Source organism: Neoarius graeffei, chromosome 14 (assembly GCF_027579695.1).
Source record: "Neoarius graeffei isolate fNeoGra1 chromosome 14, fNeoGra1.pri, whole genome shotgun sequence".
Classification (NCBI taxonomy): Eukaryota; Metazoa; Chordata; class Actinopteri; order Siluriformes; family Ariidae; genus Neoarius; species Neoarius graeffei.
This window is the reverse complement of record NC_083582.1, coordinates 45,455,978-45,474,898: the sequence shown is the minus strand read 5'-3', so window position 1 is coordinate 45,474,898 and position 18,921 is coordinate 45,455,978. Positions and strand designations below refer to the sequence as shown.

Sequence of the window (18,921 nt, the reverse complement as noted above, 5' to 3'; positions counted from 1 at the left end):
GTGTGAAAAATAGAAAATATTTTAGTTTGAAACATACCAAAATACAAATGTAAAACATAGCAAAATACAAAATTTAGTGACCGCTGGCATCACTGGTGCTTGGCTGTGGGTCGTCTACGTCATCATCAGCTGTTGCAGCGCTTGGGCTGGCGGGAGGATTTGCTCATTTCATAAACCAGGAGTTGGGGCGGAAACTGTTATACGCTCAGCTGGGAAACACTTGCCAGTCATAACCAGACGGTCGTAAAGTCGATCGGTCATAAGTCGCATAGGTCGTAAGTCGACGACTACCTGTACTATATACTGTATATATGATTAGCTAGTTTGATATACTAGTCAATTTTGTTCACACAGAGCTGAATTCACATTTAAACCAGAGACACTTTTTTAGCACGTCTGTAAAAATATTAGTGTCATCCAAAGGATTAGTGGATGATGCTGTTTTTGTGAGCCTTCAGACATGGACCCTTGGTGCTTGCTAGCCTAGCAGGATCACTAAAGTAGCTGTTGGTGATAAACATTATATTTGGTTAGTGTTACATAATATATCTTTAATGTCTGAAAATATAACACGGCAATACTTCGGATGCAAACAATTTTGCTACTAGCTCACTTGCAGGGCTAGCTATAAAGGATATGGAGGCTTTTACATTTGCATATCATACAATACGTATTCACATATTCATAAGTGTAGAGATGTTCTCAGGCCATTGTTAAGAAAGAATACTTAATATATGACAAATTATATATATATATATGTGTGTGTGTGTGTGTGTGTGTTACAGATGATTATTTAAAATCAGGTGAATCTGGATTCACCTAGGCGATTCTAGATTTACCAAGGTGAATTAGGAGTTAGGGTTAGGGTAATCTCATGGAATGTTTAATTTCGTTGTTGCACCTGAATCCTCTGTGGTGTAGTGGTAAAGTGGTGGACTTCAAAGCAGAAGGTCCTGAGTTTAATTCCCAGCAAGAACAGTGAAAAGCAAATTAAATTAGAAAGATAGGTATATAAGTGTGACTTATGAAATTAATTGGTTGGACCAGCTCTTATTTAGGGGTTTCAAACGAAAGGGGATGAATACCTACGGTATGCACACTCCAGATTTCTGTTTTTTCAACTTAATTTTTATTTGTGTCACAATAAAACAACAATTTTCACCTTTAAAGTGGTAGGCATGTTGTGTAAATCAAATGGTGCTAACCCCCCAAAAATCCATTTTAATTCCAGCTTGTAATGCGACAAAACACAACAAACACCAAGGGGATGAATATTTTTGCAAGACACTATGTATGTGTGTGTGTGTGTGTGTGTGTGTGTGTGTGTGTGTGTGTGTGTGTGTGTGTGTGTGACACTCTGACCATTTCTTTTTCTCTGTTTTTCCACAGACTGGCTGAGCTGACAGGTAATGAGGAAGATTGGCACCCTAAGCTGAAGAAAACCAAAGCCAGTGATGTGATCCAGACGTCCCTGGCTGACCGCTTCAGCCAGCTGCAGGACTCTGAGAATACCTGGAAGAAGAAGGTAGACACATACGTACACACAGCAACACACAGCCACACATGCTGAGACAGCTGATGGTTTCCAGTTGGCCGAAAAACTGAGTTAAAGCCATTAGCTATTTGGAGCTAATGTTACTGTCGAGACACACACATTCAGGATTACCCAAGCACTATCATTACAGTTACAGTCTTTATACACTGCGTTCGTTATGTTCCTGTTCATTTCAATGAAAGATGTGTGATTTTAATAACATTACATTTCAGTTACAGCTGGCTGGAATGAGATTACTGAATGAATGCAGAGAAACACACATCTTATGTGTTTTTTTCCTTATGGGTTTCTTCCACGTTTTTATGGTTTCCTCCTTTTTAAAAACATGATGTGAGGTAGACTGACTAGGCATAAACCCCCCTAGGTGTGAATAAGTGTACGAATGTGTGTGTGCTTGGTGCCCTGCGATAAACCAGTGTCACATCCAGGATATACAGTACCAGAAAAAAGTTTGGACACGCCTTCTACGGTAATTCAGTGTTTTTTCTTAATTCTTTATTAATTAAAAGACACTTCATGTCTTAAATTAATGATGGATATCATTTCTCTTTAATTAGTTGAGCGGTTTCTTGACATAATGTGGATTAATACAGTTGTGGAATAGGGCTGTTTACTGTATTGTTATTATTTACTATCTACTGTTTGATCTCAAATCCATTAAGAAGGCAAGAAATTGCACTAATTACCTTTTGACGAGGCACCTGTTAATTGAAAAGCATTCCAGGTGACGACCTCATGAGGCTGGTTAAGATAATGCCAATCGTGTGCAAAGCGTCATCAAGGGAAACGCTGGCTGTTTGAAGAATCTAAAATATAAAACATATTTTTTTTTAAAAACACTTTTTAGTTCACCATGTTCTGTATGTTATTTCATAGTTTTGATGTCTTCAGTATTGTCCTACAATGTAGAAAACAGTTAAAATATAGAAGAAGAACCTGTGAATGTGTCGGTGTGTCTAAACTTTTGACTGGTACTGTATATATCATGAACTTCAGCGGTTATTAAAGATGAATAATTCTATCTACACTTTAGACAGATGGAACGTTTTCTCTGAGATACAAGGTTTGATGTGTGAGTCTGACAAAATATCCTACTTTGCTGCATTAATGTATTGTGTGCAACAATGGAGACTGTGTGAAACAATCCAGAGCCTGCAGCACGAGCTGTGTGTAAGAACGTCGGCATGTTTACCCTGTGACACATACAGTAAAAATGATCTATTCAAAATGACTCTCAGATTTTAAGTCTTTGCCTTATCATATGCTTTAGATCTCGGACTGCCATAAACTGAAACTTGCTTGTTCTTACAAAACAAGACTACAAGTCTTTTACTTCACCAGACTTGGTTTTGCCCAGACCCTTTGATCTGTCTCTGCAGTTCACTGCTTTTGTGGCTGAGCGGACAAGATGATTTCCATTCCCAGCCTGAAAATCCTATCTTTAAGCACTTATCACCTCAAACTCATTTGTGACTGTGGAATGATGAACTTTAACCTGAATGGTGGTGAATTTTCATCCAGTGATCCTGCCAGTAAGATCTGGCTCTGTGCTGCAGACGGAGCCCCATGCTGAGGCTATCTCTGGCTAAATAAGACTATCTATCTCTGGATGAGGAATGTACTGCACGTTAGATCTGGCAGAAGTAAAAGGTCTGATTATGGAGTTTATAGAGCCTTCTTGAAAAACTTGTTGCACTTGGACAGTTTTGGACACTTTATGGCCATTTTAATGTTTACTATCTGGTATAACTAGCTCCAGCATGATTATATCACTTGGATATATTGCTTAGGGTTTTTGTACTGGGCAGTCACTGAAGAGTCTGTGCTTGTTTGTAAACCTGATTTTAATCGTGAATTGTTGTTGATTAGACTTCAGAATCAGGGCAAATGTGTGTAGTCTGAGAGGAGAGGAGTAATAATGGCCAAAAGGTCACCCTCGTTTACCAAGCTGGATATGAATGTATTTCTTTGTAAATAGTTTGCAGGTGAGTTTACACAAGAAATGTGCTCCTCATGAAAATCCAATTAGTTCGGAACAGTCTTTGTAATTTACAAGAGCTCCTGAGTAGTGCATATCATACATACCTTTCCATATAAGGACTTATGCGAACCATGATTTATCGGCTTCAAATTGGATATATACTCATCGGCCACTTTAATAGGAACTTGTTCTTGAGTCCAAGATTCCTGTTCTTGGCTGGCAGGAGTGGAACCCTATGTGGTCTTCTGCTGTTGCATGCTGAGATGCTTTTCTGCTCACCATGGTTCTAAACAGTAATTATATGAGTTATTATATCCTTCCTGGCAGCTCGAACCAATCTGGCCATTTTCCTCTGACTTCTCTTATCAACAAGGTGTTTCCACCCACAGAACTGTCACTCACTCAGTGTTTTTTTTTTTTTTTGCACCATTCTGTGTAAACTCTAGACAGTTGTGTGTGAAAACCCCAAAAGATCAGCAGCTTCTGAAATACTCAAATCATTCCATCTGGCACCAACACCCATGCCACAGTGAAAGTCACAGAGATCACAATTTTTCCCATTCTGATGTTTGAAGTAAACCTTAACTGAAGCTCTTGATTTGTCTCTGCATGATTTTATGCATTGTGCTGCTGTTAAGGGACTGGCTGATTAGAGAACTGCATAAAACAGCAGGTGGATGGGTGTTCCTAATAAAGTGGCCAGTGAGTGTAGATAGGCTTGAAACTTGGGCATTAATTACTTAATTAATAAATTAAGAGGGCGGCATGGTGGTGTAGTGGTTAGCGCTGTCGCCTCACAGCAAGAAGGTCCAGGTTCGAGCCCCGTGGCCGGCGAGGGCCTTTCTGTGTGGAGTTTGCATCTTCTCCCCGTGTCCGTGTGGGTTTCCTCCGGGTGCTCCGGTTTCCCCCACAGTCCAAAGACATGCAGGTTAGGTTAACTGGTGACTCTAAATTGACCGTAGGTGTGAATGTGAGTGTGAATGGTTGTCTATGTGTCAGCCCTGTGATGACCTGGCGACTTGTCCAGGGTGTACCCCGCCTTTCGCCCGTAGTCAGCTGGGATAGGCTCCAGCTTGCCTGCGACCCTGTAGAACAGGACAAAGCAGCTAGAGATAATGAGATGAGATGAGAATAAATTAAGCCAAAATTAGCCATTCAATTATGACAAATTAATTAAAGGAGGAGGAGTTAGTCTGTGTCTATGGTAACCTAGGCGCTGAAGTGGCTGAGTTGCATTATTGGAAGCTTAAGACGTGATCTTTTGCCTCTTATCATTTTCAGTTCTGATCTTTGCCTTTTTATGGAGTTTTGTGGGTGTCACGGAGTATAAATCTGCTGTGCTGTGTATATGTTTAGTACTTTAGAGGTGATTGGCATTTAACAACCCACACATGGGAGGATGAAGAAAATTAGCATTACCAAAACTTTTTTCTTTTAATCCGTCGGGACTTTTTTTTGTTCGGTTAGGCACGTGAAAACATTTATATAAAACTGCTAAAAGATTATAAAATGAGACTCAGTCTTTAAACAGTCAGATGATTGGATGAATTGATGACATCAGAAACTTCGCTGGCTTGCTGTGTGCACAGTCTGAAAAAATCAGTTTCTTGATGTCATGAACTGATTTTCTGAAATTTGTACGTCTGTTTGGCAACAACGGTGCGTAAAGAACAAGTTTTATGGATAGACTTGATGGTCGGAAGAGTAACTGGATTTCATGGGTGAGCAGCAGGTACTATGGTAGAACAAGACAGTACAGTGTAAACCTGGTCTCCAAAATGTAATGTCTGTAAAATTCAAGGTGTTTGAAAGGGACACACTGGGTGTTAAACAGAGTGCTGGATAGTGAGTATAATGGAATTGTTTAGTAAAATGTGGTGGGCCATACACTGAATCACTGCATGGGTTTGAAGAGTTTGTGAAAATTGAGGTACTTCCTCTGAAGCAGATGTTGTCTCTGTGCCATCCATTTCCTGTACAGACGACATCATTTATCTGCTAGCATCAACCGTGTCCTGTTAGGGAAACCTACAACTTCACATTTCGACAGAAAATGGATTGTTGTGGCTGTTTGATGTGATAAATTGTAAAAAAAAAAAGAGGCGATACACTAGCGGTTACAGCTTAACAGAATGTTATATGATTTGCTTTATACCAAATGACATACTGAAATGATGTATGACTATTCTGAAGTCTTGCTCCTGAGAACATATTATGTTGCAGCTTTTCTCATGAATCAAGTCATTGGAAAATTGTCAAAGTCCAGGAGGTCTGAGCCACATCTCCACAATCTTTCTTCTACTTTCGATTAATCAGAGGAAAATCTGTCTTCTTTATTCCTTTCTCACACTCCTACTCCCTCTGTGAAAGCTCTCTGGAGAGGAATTTGACAAGTGTCAGCTCAACTAAAACAAGGTTGAGTGAAAGCCCAGGGGTAACACCATCTTATGAGAAGTCAGCTCCAGAACCATAGCAATGACCTCAGCTCAGCCTGATATCCACATGCACCTGCTATTGAGCTCTTCCACTCTGCTCACTGATTTACTTTTGCTCGGTCCTTATGAGCGATTGAGTATTACTCATTGTTAATCATTTAAAGATGTTGTGTAATTCCTTTCTTGTGGTTCTGCCTTTTGCTTTCTTTTACTGCCTTTCTGACTCACATTTTGTCCTCTTTTCTTTGCCTCTACAGTCTATATTCTCCTTCTTTCCCTACTTTAGGCTCCTGTCCTGTCGTCTTCCTATCCTCCCTCTCAGCTTCTGCTTAGCCTTTAGTTCTTTATCGTCAGGTGAGTGTTTTTGTTTTGATGCATGGACACAGCTTTTTTTTTTTTTTTTGCATGTCTCTGAGTGTGTGATGCATGCCACCTTTTCTTTTTCACGGATCCGCTTCATGAACATAGTTGGAAATAATCCCAGTCCTATTCATATATTTTCTTTCAATACTTCATGCTTTAGGGTTTGGGTCATCCCTGTTTGTTTAGAGGGTATTGGCTGTTCTCCAAGAGCTTTTTTTTTAATATGTCTCTCTTTGAGTATGACTGCACCTCTGGGAATGGAAATGAAATATTGTTCAGTTGTGACTCAGCATGGTTCTAAAGAAAAATGCAGTCTTTCTGTGAGGCTCGGGGCTTGGGTTTTCACTCTCTTTCACCAAAATCGCTAACAGCAATTTTCTCGGCATAATTGACTCCAGCAACTCGTGTGTATGTATGTGCGCACACTGATGTATGCTTGTTTAAGGCACATAAACTTCATCAGATACAATTTATCCCAAAGCGTGAATCATTAAACACAAGAATTTACAAGCTCAATGTATTTTTTCACCCAGGCATTGCCAAGGACACCTGTAGTGACTGCATGTTCTAATGTTCCAGATGTTGAGGGGTATGGGCCGTGTGTTTCCTGGGCTTTGGAGCTTCATTTCGTTCCTGCTTGCTCCTCTGGGTCCGTACTCACACTTGCGGGCCGAGGGGTCATCTCTAGCGGCGCATTACCTGTGATTATTATTCCATGCGGTCCTTATTTCTGAAAAGACTGATTCATGATGGTGGTGGCTGACTAATGTTGACAGGCTTGTAATTTATTCCTGCTAAGGGATTGTGGTTCATGATGAAGTTTCTTGGGGGAATTGAAGTGAATTGAATTGTTTTACGATTTTCTGCTGGGTCACAGTCATACTCGTCTGGCTTTTCTCACAGAGTCAATATGAAGTAATCTGTTTTACTGAGTGTCTTTTGGAGAGCTGGCTCACTCAGTCCAGACTGAAAGTTCCCTTGCCTTTATTACGCCAGGTGGGAAAGAGCCTTGAGTAGTAACAGTAATAATTTCTGCACCTCTGAAAATTCTATGCAGTTTAACCACTCAGTGTTTGTAGTGCTAATGAAAATGACCTCTGAATATTTTCCTGCCTAATGGGTCTAGAAGCTGCCATGGTAGGGATCATAAATTCCTTGGACAGCCTTTTATTATAGCATGGCGGCAGTGGGGGCCTTTATAGTAGACAGGAAGAGACAGAAAAAGTAAGGATAAAAGAAATGTCTTGCTCTAAATTAGTGGGACTGTGTGACTAATAACAAATAACGGAGTAGTTCAAACTGAGAATTTACATTCGTTATAACATCAGCATATCTGGTGACTCTCAGAGTGCTATTCATTATAGTGTTCATCCATCCATGGACATTAAATTTGATGGTAGAATTTAAGGACTAGGGCTCTTGTTATGTACAAATCATTTTTGTGAGCACTGATTATTGCTGTGATTGAAAGAAATTTATGTCTCACAGCTGAAAGCTGTGCATGTGAGTCTGGCGGTTTAATTCTCAAAGGTGTAGTTGTTCTCTTTTGTGGAAAATATTTAATATTTTTAGATAGAGGTGTACAGCTATACTGGAGACAGTCTTGTGTCACAAACTCTGATAACATTGAATACTCATAATAATTTTTTTTATTTCTGTCTTCTTCTCATCTCTCTCTCTCTCTCTCTCTCTGTCTGCAGAAATCTTCAGCTGAGGTGGAGACAAAAATGTCCCTAGCCCAGCGGATGAAGATACTGCAGGAGAAAGAAGAGCAGTGGAAATCCAAAGGGAAAGGAGCTGCCAACGACTCCACACAGTTCTCTGTGGCTGGACGCATGGCCAAGAGAGGTACATGCTCATCCAGATGCAGATATGTTGGCTCTGTTTACTTTGTCCACAATATGCTATACTGAAATGATTTCATCTTCATGATGATTTCATATCCCCTCTTGCTTCAAGTGGTTGATCGTGGTGCGTCTGTTTTTCCACCAGGCCTTGTATCCCCCACTAGAGATGATGTGTCTGTTATCCTCAGCAAGAAAGCAAGCCACAGCACACCAGTCAAGCCTTTAGAAGGTAAAGCCTCAATTCTGATGATGTAATCAAATATAAATATCTTATTCAGATTGAACAGGTAATGCTTCTAAATGGGTACAAATACAAATAGGATGTGGGCTTTTTTTTTTATTTCATGTAGGCACAAGCAAATAGTCAGATATGAGGCTCAAATAAAGACCACATTCATTAAAATATAACTTCACCCCAAGCTCTGAGCCTAACTCCACCCACTGCATAATTTTGAAAAATGCTAAAAAGCTGGCAAGGGGCTGAGGAGCAGGACAGGGAGGGGCTGAGGAGCGGGACAGGGAGGGGCTGAGGGGCAGGGCAGGGAGGGGCTGAGGGGCAGGACAGGGAGGAGCTGAGGAGCGGGGCAGGGAGGGGCTGAGGGGCAGGGAGGCGTTAAGGGGCGGGGCAGGGAGAGACTGGGGGTCAGGGAGAAGCTGAGGAGCAGGGCAGGGAGGAGCAGAGGAGTGGGGCAGGGAGGGGCTGAGGAGTGGGGCAGGGAGGGGCGGGACAGGGAGGAGCTGAGGAGCGAGACAGGGAGGAGCTGAGGAGCAGGGCAAGGAGGGGCTGAGGAGCAGGGCAGGGAGAGCCTGAGGGGTGGGGCAGGGAGAGGCTGAGGGGCGGGGCAGGGTGGGGAGGTGGAGGCGTGGATGTGTGAGGAAAGAGTTGATCAGTGAGTCTCAGTTAGCATATATTTGAAAATTTGAGTTTCACAGACTCCCACTCAAGGGCAGGGAGTGAGGGAGGTGGGCTGCCCACCTCTGGTTAGAGTGCATTTTTTTTTTAAATAAGTGTTTCATGGTGTAGAGAAGTACCAAACGGTTGACTCTACGTTAGCATCGACCTTGCAAGGCTCAGGATGATTTAAACCAGTAGATGGCGTCTTGAGCCATTTTCACCCTATAAAATGCAGACTTTTATAAAAATTGTCAATATTAACACGAGCATTGATGTGTTTCATCACAGAACAGTCATATCAATTATTTCACAGCTCAAAACACATTAAAGTGTGCAGTAACTCTAGTGCACAATGATCCACTTTGGAACTGCCTGGTTTGAATGAGGCTAATATTGTAGTTTGTTTATATTTTGGGTAATACATTACATTAATGGCATTTACCAGATGCTCTTATCCAGAGTGACGTACAACATACCCAGAGCGATGTACAACATACCCAGAGCAGCACGGGGAGCAGTTGGGGGTTAGGTGCCTTGCTCAAGGGCACTTCAGCCATTCCTGCTGGTTCAGGGAATCAAACTGGTGACCTTTTGTTCCCAAAGTGGCTTCTCTAACCATTACGCCATGGCTTCCCCATGCTTAATAAAAGCAACTAAGTTCATTAGAATATATTGTGTGCAGGTACATATAAAACTATTAATTTAATTCAACTGGAAAAAACGTCCAGTTTGGGCCACACCCACTTTGAGTTTCAATCTGAATAGAGATATGACTATTTTACAGATAATGGCATTGTGTTACACCTGAGATAGTTACACTTGTACTCTAAAACCTTTACAACATTTTATAAAATAGGATGATTTACGATAATTTATTGAAAGTCACTCTAAAAGCAAATTCTGTGAAACTACTTTGAGTACAAGCTAATTTATTATCACGGACATGAAAAAAGCTAAGGCTTGTATTGTCCTTACAGCTCATCTCAGTGCATGTTGATGTTTTCTGCAGAGATTTCCACTCGACCTGACGCTGAGGGCGACAAGAGGCTTGACAAACTGGAGTCCTTTTTAGATAAACTTCACAGTAAAGGTTATTTCAACTTATTTCTCAGACAGTATTATATTATTCTATTAAGAGGTCGAATCGAGGCAGTAACCAAGTGTTTGATGTGTGTGAATGTGCCTCCAGGTGTGAGCAATAAACCTTCTACCATTGAGGTGATGGAGGAGAAGGAGAAAGAGGTGATGACCCTGGATGATGATGAGACGTTTCAACGCTTTTTCAAGTCCATGTCCCCCACAAGTCTGAGTTCAGATTTGCATTTGGATGAAGAGGAGGATTTCAGTGCTGTCCAGTTTGACTCTCCAAAGTAAGTGGCATCTTTATTCTCGAAAATGTTTCCCTTATTTTTATATTTCCTCTTGTCATTCTTCCTTAACCCATCTGTCTCTGATGATCTGTTTGACGTTCTTTTTGTTTAGAAGTTGTACGTATGCACTTGTCCACACATTCCAAACTGTTACTCACGTCCATGTGCATTTTGTGCTTTGAGCGCATTGGACGCACCTCAAGGACTAATTACATGCGCCTGTCCCAGATTAGAGTGCAATCAATGCACGCTTATAAGGATGCTGAACTCACACAGACTTTGCGAAGTATCGCTCATTGCCTCAGTTCTGACCCTACCAAGCCTTTTATTCATGTTTTTATTCTGGTTTTTGACTCATTTTTGTATTTTGAATTCTGCCTGTCGTCTCTGACATGACAGGAGGCACACTTACAGTGCTTCATTCAGATGAATGAGTTGTTATTGATCAGTATGGGAAGGTTTTGCTGCATTTTTGGATGTGCAAATCATTCTGAATGAAATGAAGACATCAGATTTTTAAATTTACCTAAAGTAATTCATCATCAGGGGAAAAAAATAGAGAAATTACTACATGTAGAAGGGAAAAATGGCTCACAAGCATACAAAGTGCAGCAAGGTGCTCATTCTTATACAGTGAAGTGAACATGAGTGTAAAGCTATGTTCACACTGCAGCTCGCGATGCTTTGCAATAGGTTATCGATGAAAATGAGGCGTTTTGGTGATGATGCACGGTGATATACAGGCGAGCTAAAAGTTGTGGTCACACAGCAGGCGATCACTTGACTGTCACTCCTTTGCATGCTTGAGTGGCCACGCTCACTTACAGAACCCAGTTGTTATGGGAACCACCTCATGCTAATTTGAGCGCAATCAGCACCTGTATGTAAAGACACAGAGGCTTTGTGAAGTATTATCATTATCATTGTCATGTTTGTTTCTAGCCATGTTTATGTCTCATCTCATCATCTCTAGCCGCTTTATCCTGTTCTACAGGGTCGCAGGCAAGCTGGAGCCTATCCCAGCTGACTACGGGCGAAAGGCGGGGTACACCCTGGACAAGTCGCCAGGTCATCACAGGGCCGACACATAGACACAGACAACCATTCACACTCACATTCACACCTACGGTCAATTTAGAGTCACCAGTTAACCCAACCTGCATGTCTTTGGACTGTGGGGGAAACCGGAGCACCCGGAGGAAACCCACGCGGACACGGGGAGAACATGCAAACTCCGCACAGAAAGGCCCTCGCCGGCCACGGGGCTCGAACCCGGACCTTCTTGCTGTGAGGTGGCAGCGCTAACCACTACACCACCGTGCTGTCCCTCATGTTTATGTCTCTACTTTTGATTTTGTTTGTGTTTTTGTAAATATTACACCTGCTAATAAACACTCTTCCTGCCCTTAGACCCGTCTACCACCACATACCTGATACAATACTTGCAAAGTCTCTGTGAAAACAGCATGCTGATTGTGCTCAAATCAGCATCAGGTGTTTCCCATAATGACTGGGTCCCAAGCGCGTGCACAGCGTGCTCCGAAAGATCTCTGAATGTAAATGCACTTTTTAAATCTCACCGAAGGTTAGGCTGTGCCAAGCCGCTGTGCTGAGGCTAATGTTCATTTCACTACATAAGAATGAGCACCTTGCTGCAGTTCTGAAATTAAGATTTTTTGGGGAATTCTTACCTTTGTGGAAATTAAGTGAACATACCATAAGGTTTTTCTGATGTCTTTATTTCATTCAGAATGATTTGCACATCCAAAAATGCAGCAAAACCTCCCCATACCAATCAATAGCAACTGACTTGTCTGAATGAAGCACTAAGCATGCCTTCTGTCACGGCGGCGTAGTTACCGTTGCTATGGGGGTCACGTGATGGTGCAAAGCCTCTATTAGTCTGTCTGTACCTCGTATGACCCTTGCCTGTTTCTTCACTTTGCCTTTGGATTACGTTTTGGATTTGTATGCCTGTTTGTGGTTTTCTAATAAACACAGTTCCTGTACTTACATCCGTCTGCAGCCAACATCACTGATGGCACTGTTTTTGAATGTTTTTCACAAGTGTTTTTTTTTTCCCCCCAGGTTAACCACATCAGTAGCAGAGCACAGGCGGTCAGTGAGGCCCTCCCGCAACACAAAAGGCTCGAGAAACCCTCTACGCGCCCTGGCAGCTCGAGACGACCTGAGACAGGCTTACACTGAGCAGAGACTCAACATAGCAACTGTGGAGGCCAAGAGAATCCAAGTGGAAAGGAGTGAGACTTTAAATCACACTTCTACCACTGAATACTTTCCACGAGATGAAATGAAGTTATTTTAATCTGATTTCTTTAACAATGTTAAATATATGTTTCTTTTGCTCATGCTGATGTGTTCTTAGTGGCCAAACACTCAAGACTGGCTGGTTGTGCCTTGGCCGGATTGGCAAGCAAAGAAAACTTCAAGAATGTAAACCTGAGAAGTGTTAAGTCCACTGAAGTGGTGACCAACAACAGCGCTGTGCCTTTTCATAAGCTCATGCTCATCCACATCAAAGGTGGGTGTCTCTGAGGACAAAGCTAAATGACTGGGTGGGAAGGACATGAAGGCAAGAGCCTTTACTGAATAACATGCAGTCCTTAAAATGTATTTTAATTGTCTGTATGTTGAGGTTTGTATCTTTTTGTAAGGAACAAATTGTCCATCTAATGTCCAGGACACCTGCTCATTTCGATTTTAAGGGAAAGTCTTAAAAGTTGAACTTTTTTATGTTTTCAAAGATTAAAATATGCTGAATTTTGAATAACTGCCTGGAAACAGTTTTTCATTATAAGTGGAATAAATAACATTTGGGAGGAAAAAAAAAAGAATTCCACAGTTTTGTCATTTTCCCAGCGAGTTTAATTTTACATGTAATTTATCTTCCTATCAAATGTCTTATCATTTGTGTTAAACAGCCTCCAGTGGTATTAATAATCTTTTCAGTTTTGCAGTAAAATGCTATAAATGACAAACTTACAGTTAGCAAGCATAAATAGTTCAAAATCATCACGATCATTTAACTGCCTTAGGGGTGTAACTTCACCCCAGCTATGAGCCTAACTCCACCCGCTGCATAATTTTGAAAAATGCTAAAAAATGGGGAGTTGGCTGAGATGGGGGTAGCGAGTGGCTGAGGTGGGCGGTAGGGTGGGGAAGGGAGTGGGTGTAAACACTTGTGAATGCTGATGAGAGCATATATTTGAAAATGAGTATGGTTTCACAGACTCACACTTTGGTGGCACGGTGGTGTAGTGGTTAGCACTGTCGCCTCACAGCAAGAAGGTTCTGGGTTTGAGTCCAGTGGCCACCAGGGGCCTTTCTGTGCGGAGTTTGCATGCATGTTCTCCCCGTGTCTGCGTGGGTTTCCTCCGGGTGCTCCAGTTTCCCCCACAGTCCAAAGACATGCAGGTTAGGTTAACTGGTGGCTCTAAATTGACCGTAGATGTGAGTGTGAATGGTTGTTTGTCTCAATGTGTCAGCCCTGCGATGACCTGGCGACTTGTCCAGGGTGTACCCCGCCTCTCGCCCATAGTCAGCTGGGATAGGCTCCAGCTTGCCTGCGACCCTGTAGAACAGGATAAGTGGCTACAGATAATGGATGGATGGAAGTACCAAATTGGTGACTCTTATGTCATCAAATAAAATGCAAATTTTTAAAAATAAAAATGTTGTCAATATCAACACCAAAATTTAGTTTACAACTCAAAAAACACTTAAGTGTGCAGTACTGCTTTAGATGCTGATTTGAGTTACTGGGAAAAGTCATATTAGTCATCATGAAAGTCCTGGAAAAACCACTTGAATTTCAGTTTATAAAAGCTGTATGAGCTCTGATTCATGTGGTAAGTTACTGAAAAACTAAACAAGCTGAAACATTTTGGGCGTGGAGTCATTATAAAGCTACAGTAATACAAAGGTTTATAGATGTGTGTGTGTGTGTGTGTGTGTGTGTGTGTGTGTGTGTGTGTGTGTGTGTGTTTGCAGGGCGCAGGCATGTTCAGGTGCGTCTGGTGGAGCCTACAGCCCGCTCTCTAAACAGCGGTGATTGTTTTCTACTAATCACCCCAAATCACTGCTTCCTGTGGTGTGGAGAGTTCGCCAACGTTATTGAGAAGGCCAAGGTACTAGCATACACCTTGAATTCATACCCACGACACTGTTGTGATAAATGGGTTTTACTTTCGGGTGGTTCAGTGCCCGGCTAAATCCTGTATAAGTAGTTTGAAGGATAGCATAATCTTCACAGTCTCTTTTAATACTGTCTTTGATTCACTGCTCTTACATCTGGCTCAATGAGTCACACCAGAAGCTTCAAAGTTGTTTTAGATTTGTGTTCACACAATGCATGCTGTGTGTGTGTGTGTGTGTGTGTGTGTGTGTGTGTGTGTGTGTGTGTGTGTGTGTGTGTGTAAAACAGGCCTCAGAGATGGCACAGTATGTCCAGGCTAAGAGAGACCTTGGCTGTAAAGCCCCACAGGTCACTGTGCTGGAGGAGGGCATCAATACAAACAACCGCTCTGCCAAGGACTTCTGGAACCTTCTTGGAGGACAAACGGAATACAGAGGTGCTAAGAACAGACACTCAGACTCAAACACACACAGAGCAAACATGTGCATATGGTGCACAGACGCTCAGCTGAGAACAACCATTACATATTCAGTAAACACACTCAGTCATACGAGTACAGAGTGCTGACTGATGGACTTAGAACATGGAACCACCATATGAAGCTCGCATTAGAGCTGAGCTCTTTGATAAACAAGGACCTATATGGTGGAGTTAAGAGAAAATAAAGGCAGTATACTGTATATCTTACTTTTATTTCAGGTAAAGTGTTATAGTAGAGATTTTTCTCATGTTCTGGATCTCTTTTGAGAAGTATATAGGAAATTGTGTGTGTGTGTGCGCACGCGCTTTAAGCACAGCCTGTAAATAAATTGTAAAATAAATCAAAATATATTTGACATTTCGCCACTTCCAGTTAGAAAAGGAAGCAGTTAATGGTATATCAGGAAACACTTTTAGGAATTCTGCAACAAATGTTTTGTAAATTAATTTATATAATCTAAATCTGTATATTTGTAACATGCAGTGGTTATTTGAAGCAAGCTGCAAGTGTACATAAACTTAGCATAACTTTAGTTCTGCTGTTGTTGGAACCCATAAGCAAGTGTCAAATCACATCCAGGCGGGATTCAAACCATGAAAAGATCCATAATCAGTGTCAAAACAGTGGCAAGAATTAAAAACCAGAGCAAACACACAACTAGAAAGCAAGGCTTTTGAAAATACTTGGCAAACAAAATGCACAGAAATGCTTCAGAGAAACTTTAGGACAAACATAAAAACGAATCATGCACTAAAATGGAGCAGGTGAACACAGTGAGAGAACAGAGCAGTGACAGGGTGTGGGGTGCCGACGAACAAAAACAGAGGCAATTGGAGAACAAAGGGGGATTTATGACAATAGTTCATCCTTTCAGACAATGAAAAAAATTAGAGACCAATATAATTAGAGAAAAAACACAAGTAAGCAGACAGATTTGCATTATTTAGATCCACGTTATCAGTGTTTATTAATGGAATAAATATCCCACTTCTGACATGTGATTCTGGGCGGCACAGTGGTGTAATGGTTAGCACTGTCACCTCACAGCAAGAAGGTTCTGTGATCAAGCCCAGAGGCCGACGGGGGCCTTTGTATATGGAGTTTGCATGTTCTCCCCGTGTCTGCGTGGGTTTCCTCTGGGTGCTCCGGTTTCCCCCACAGTTCAAAGACATGCAGTTAGGTTAACATAGGGCAGCCATGGCCTGAGGTTGGGCTGAAGTGCCCTTTAGCAAGGCATCTAACCCCTAACATAGCTGCCACTGCTCTGGGTGTGTGTGTGTGTACTGCAAAAAAATTGATATCTTAGCAAGTTAGAATATCTTGAATATAGTTGAAACGATCTAGCATTTCCTATTAGAAGAATACAAGACACCAACTCTGAGATTATTATTAAAACTAGTCCTGGATTGTAACCAACTTATTCCAAGATGTCTTGTCAAGTAAAATGATCTGTCCATGCAACAAGATAATTTCACTAGTGTTAAGGAATTTTCTCCTCAAATTCAGTTTTCAATTTTTTGCGGTGTGCTCATTGCTCACTTGTGTGTGCATGTGTGTTCACTGCTTCAGATGGGTTAAATGCAGAGAAGGAATTTCACTGTGTGCTTAAGTCTGTGCTTGAGTGTCTCATCTCATCTCATTATCTCTAGCCGCTTTATCCTGTTCTACAGGGTTGCAGGCAAGCTGGAGCCTATCCCAGCTGACTACGGGCGAAAGGCGGGGTACACCCTGGACAAGTCGCCAGGTCATCACAGGGCTGACACATAGACACAGACAACCATTCACACTCACATTCACACCTACGGTCAATTTAGAGTCACCAGTTAACCTAACCTGCATGTCTTTGGACTGTGGGGGAAACCGGAGCACCCGGAGGAAACCCATGCGGACACGGGGAGAACATGCAAACTCCACACAGAAAGGCCCTCGCCGGCCACGGGGCTCAAACCTGGACCTTTTTGCTGTGAGGCAACAGCACTAACCACTACACCACCGTGCTGCCATGCTTGAGTGTATGTGTGATAAATAAATGTTTCTTGTCTGGACTTCAGTAACTGTAATTTTGATTATGTTACAAGTTTAGACTAAATCATTTTTTGTTGTTCTTTTCTCAAAATGGAGAAAAGTGTCCGAATGCTTGTTTGTCACTCATTTGGAGATGAGGTTAAAACTCTGTGTACTACTAATGTACTCTGTGTGTGTGTGTGTGTGTGTGTGTGTGTGTGTAGCCGCCGGGGATCCAGATGAAGATGAACTGTATGAGAGTGGCATCGTGGAGGCGAATGGTATCTACAGGGTGGTGGAAGACAAACTGGTGCCTTATGAAGAAGCCTGGGCCTCCATCCCCAGTGTGAATCTGCTCAACTCTAAAGAGGTCAGACCTCTCTTTTGACACATTCATTGTGTCTGTATGACTTTACATGGTGCTATTATTTACAGCTATGATTGTTTCACTGCTTTGTGGTTGTTGTTGTGTGTTTTTTTTTTTTTTGTGTGTGTGTGTGTGTGTGTGTGTGTGTGTGAACCAGGCCTTGGTGTTTGATTTTGGCAGTGAGGTGTATGTATGGACAGGGAAGGATGTGGCTCTGAGTGACAGGAAGGTGGCAGTACAGCTGGGTAAACAGCTCTGGAGCGGAGCCTATGATTACAGCACCTGCAGGGTCAACCCCCTGGACTCCTCTGCAGCCCATAAGGACCTCCCTCAGTGAGTCATCCTTCTACTGGGTTTCATGTCACAGCATTGTTTTCCAACTGACAGAACTTCATTCAAATGTTTGATTACTGCTTAAACTTTCACTTCCACTAACTACAGTCATTATCATTATGCATAAAGCTCAGTTAATGGAATCATTGGGACAGAAAGTTGTATCATATGGCTTTAAGGATAGCTCACATATTCGGCTGGAGAACAGATTTGTATAAAATGCACGTGTCTCATTACTTTCCCCATCACAATACTGATAAAGTACTGCCCCCATCTGGTGACTTCTGGTATAACATTGAGCAATGAATGGTTAAAAGGTTTTCCAGTCTTGTACTCTCACCTACTGTCTCTCTCTCTCTCTCTCTCTCTCTCTCTCTCGTGTAGACAAGGTGATGGCAGGCCAAGTTGGGCTCTGTTTGGAAGGCTTTCAGAGCACAATGAGACAGCTCTGTTCAGGGAGAAGTTTCTGGACTGGGCCGAGCGTAAACCGATCAAAGAGGAGCCAGCAGTGGAGGAGGTGAAGGTGAGAACTGTAAGAAGTACACATGCAGTTACCCTATACATGCACATACATGTACAATGGGACACTGCACTACAGAGTGTCTAGGACTTCACATTAATGACTCAAATGACAATCACCATTATTTTTGCTCAATATTTAAAGGTAGACTGCAGAAGGGGTAACCTTCTACTCTGCAGAAGGGGTAACCTGAAGGAGATTGGAGACTGTAAAGTGATGGCAGGGGAGAGTGTAGCTAGACAACATCAAGTGGTCGTGTGCAGGATGAGCTTGAAAGTGAAAAAGAGGAAGTGTGAAATAGTGGAGCCGAAGATTAAGTGGTGGAAACTAAAAGAGGTTGAACATCAGAAGGAGTTTAGGGAAGAAATGAGACGAGCATTGAGTGGTCATGGAAGTCTGACGGAAGATTGGAATACTACTGCTGTACTAGTAAGAGAGGCAGCAAGGAAGGTGCTAGGGTGGTCCTCGGGAAGGAGGAAGGAAGACAATGAGACATGGTGGTGGAACAAAGAAGTGCAGGAAATTATAAAAGAGAAGAGGCTAGAAAAGAAGAATTGGGACGATCAGAGAGACGAAGAAAGCAGGCGGTTATACAGAGAGACAAGACAGAAGGC

The 18,921-nt window shown here is 42.1% G+C and overlaps 1 protein-coding gene across 4 annotated transcripts in view; it reads left to right on the top strand.

Annotated features, from left to right (window-relative positions):
• svild (supervillin d) overlaps positions 1-18,921 on the top strand; it is a 114,012-nt gene that overhangs the window by 78,006 nt on the left and 17,085 nt on the right. For all 4 annotated transcript variants that reach the window (XM_060939781.1, XM_060939778.1, XM_060939780.1 and 1 more), the window contains exons 8-19: positions 1,390-1,525; positions 8,035-8,182; positions 8,327-8,410; positions 10,086-10,166; positions 10,266-10,446; positions 12,535-12,707; positions 12,833-12,988; positions 14,458-14,594; positions 14,891-15,038; positions 17,312-17,457; positions 17,612-17,787; positions 18,172-18,310. In XM_060939781.1, the coding sequence (XP_060795764.1) occupies positions 1,390-1,525; positions 8,035-8,182; positions 8,327-8,410; positions 10,086-10,166; positions 10,266-10,446; positions 12,535-12,707; positions 12,833-12,988; positions 14,458-14,594; positions 14,891-15,038; positions 17,312-17,457; positions 17,612-17,787; positions 18,172-18,310 (1,705 nt within the window). The remainder of the gene's footprint in view (positions 1-1,389; positions 1,526-8,034; positions 8,183-8,326; positions 8,411-10,085; positions 10,167-10,265; positions 10,447-12,534; positions 12,708-12,832; positions 12,989-14,457; positions 14,595-14,890; positions 15,039-17,311; positions 17,458-17,611; positions 17,788-18,171; positions 18,311-18,921) is intronic.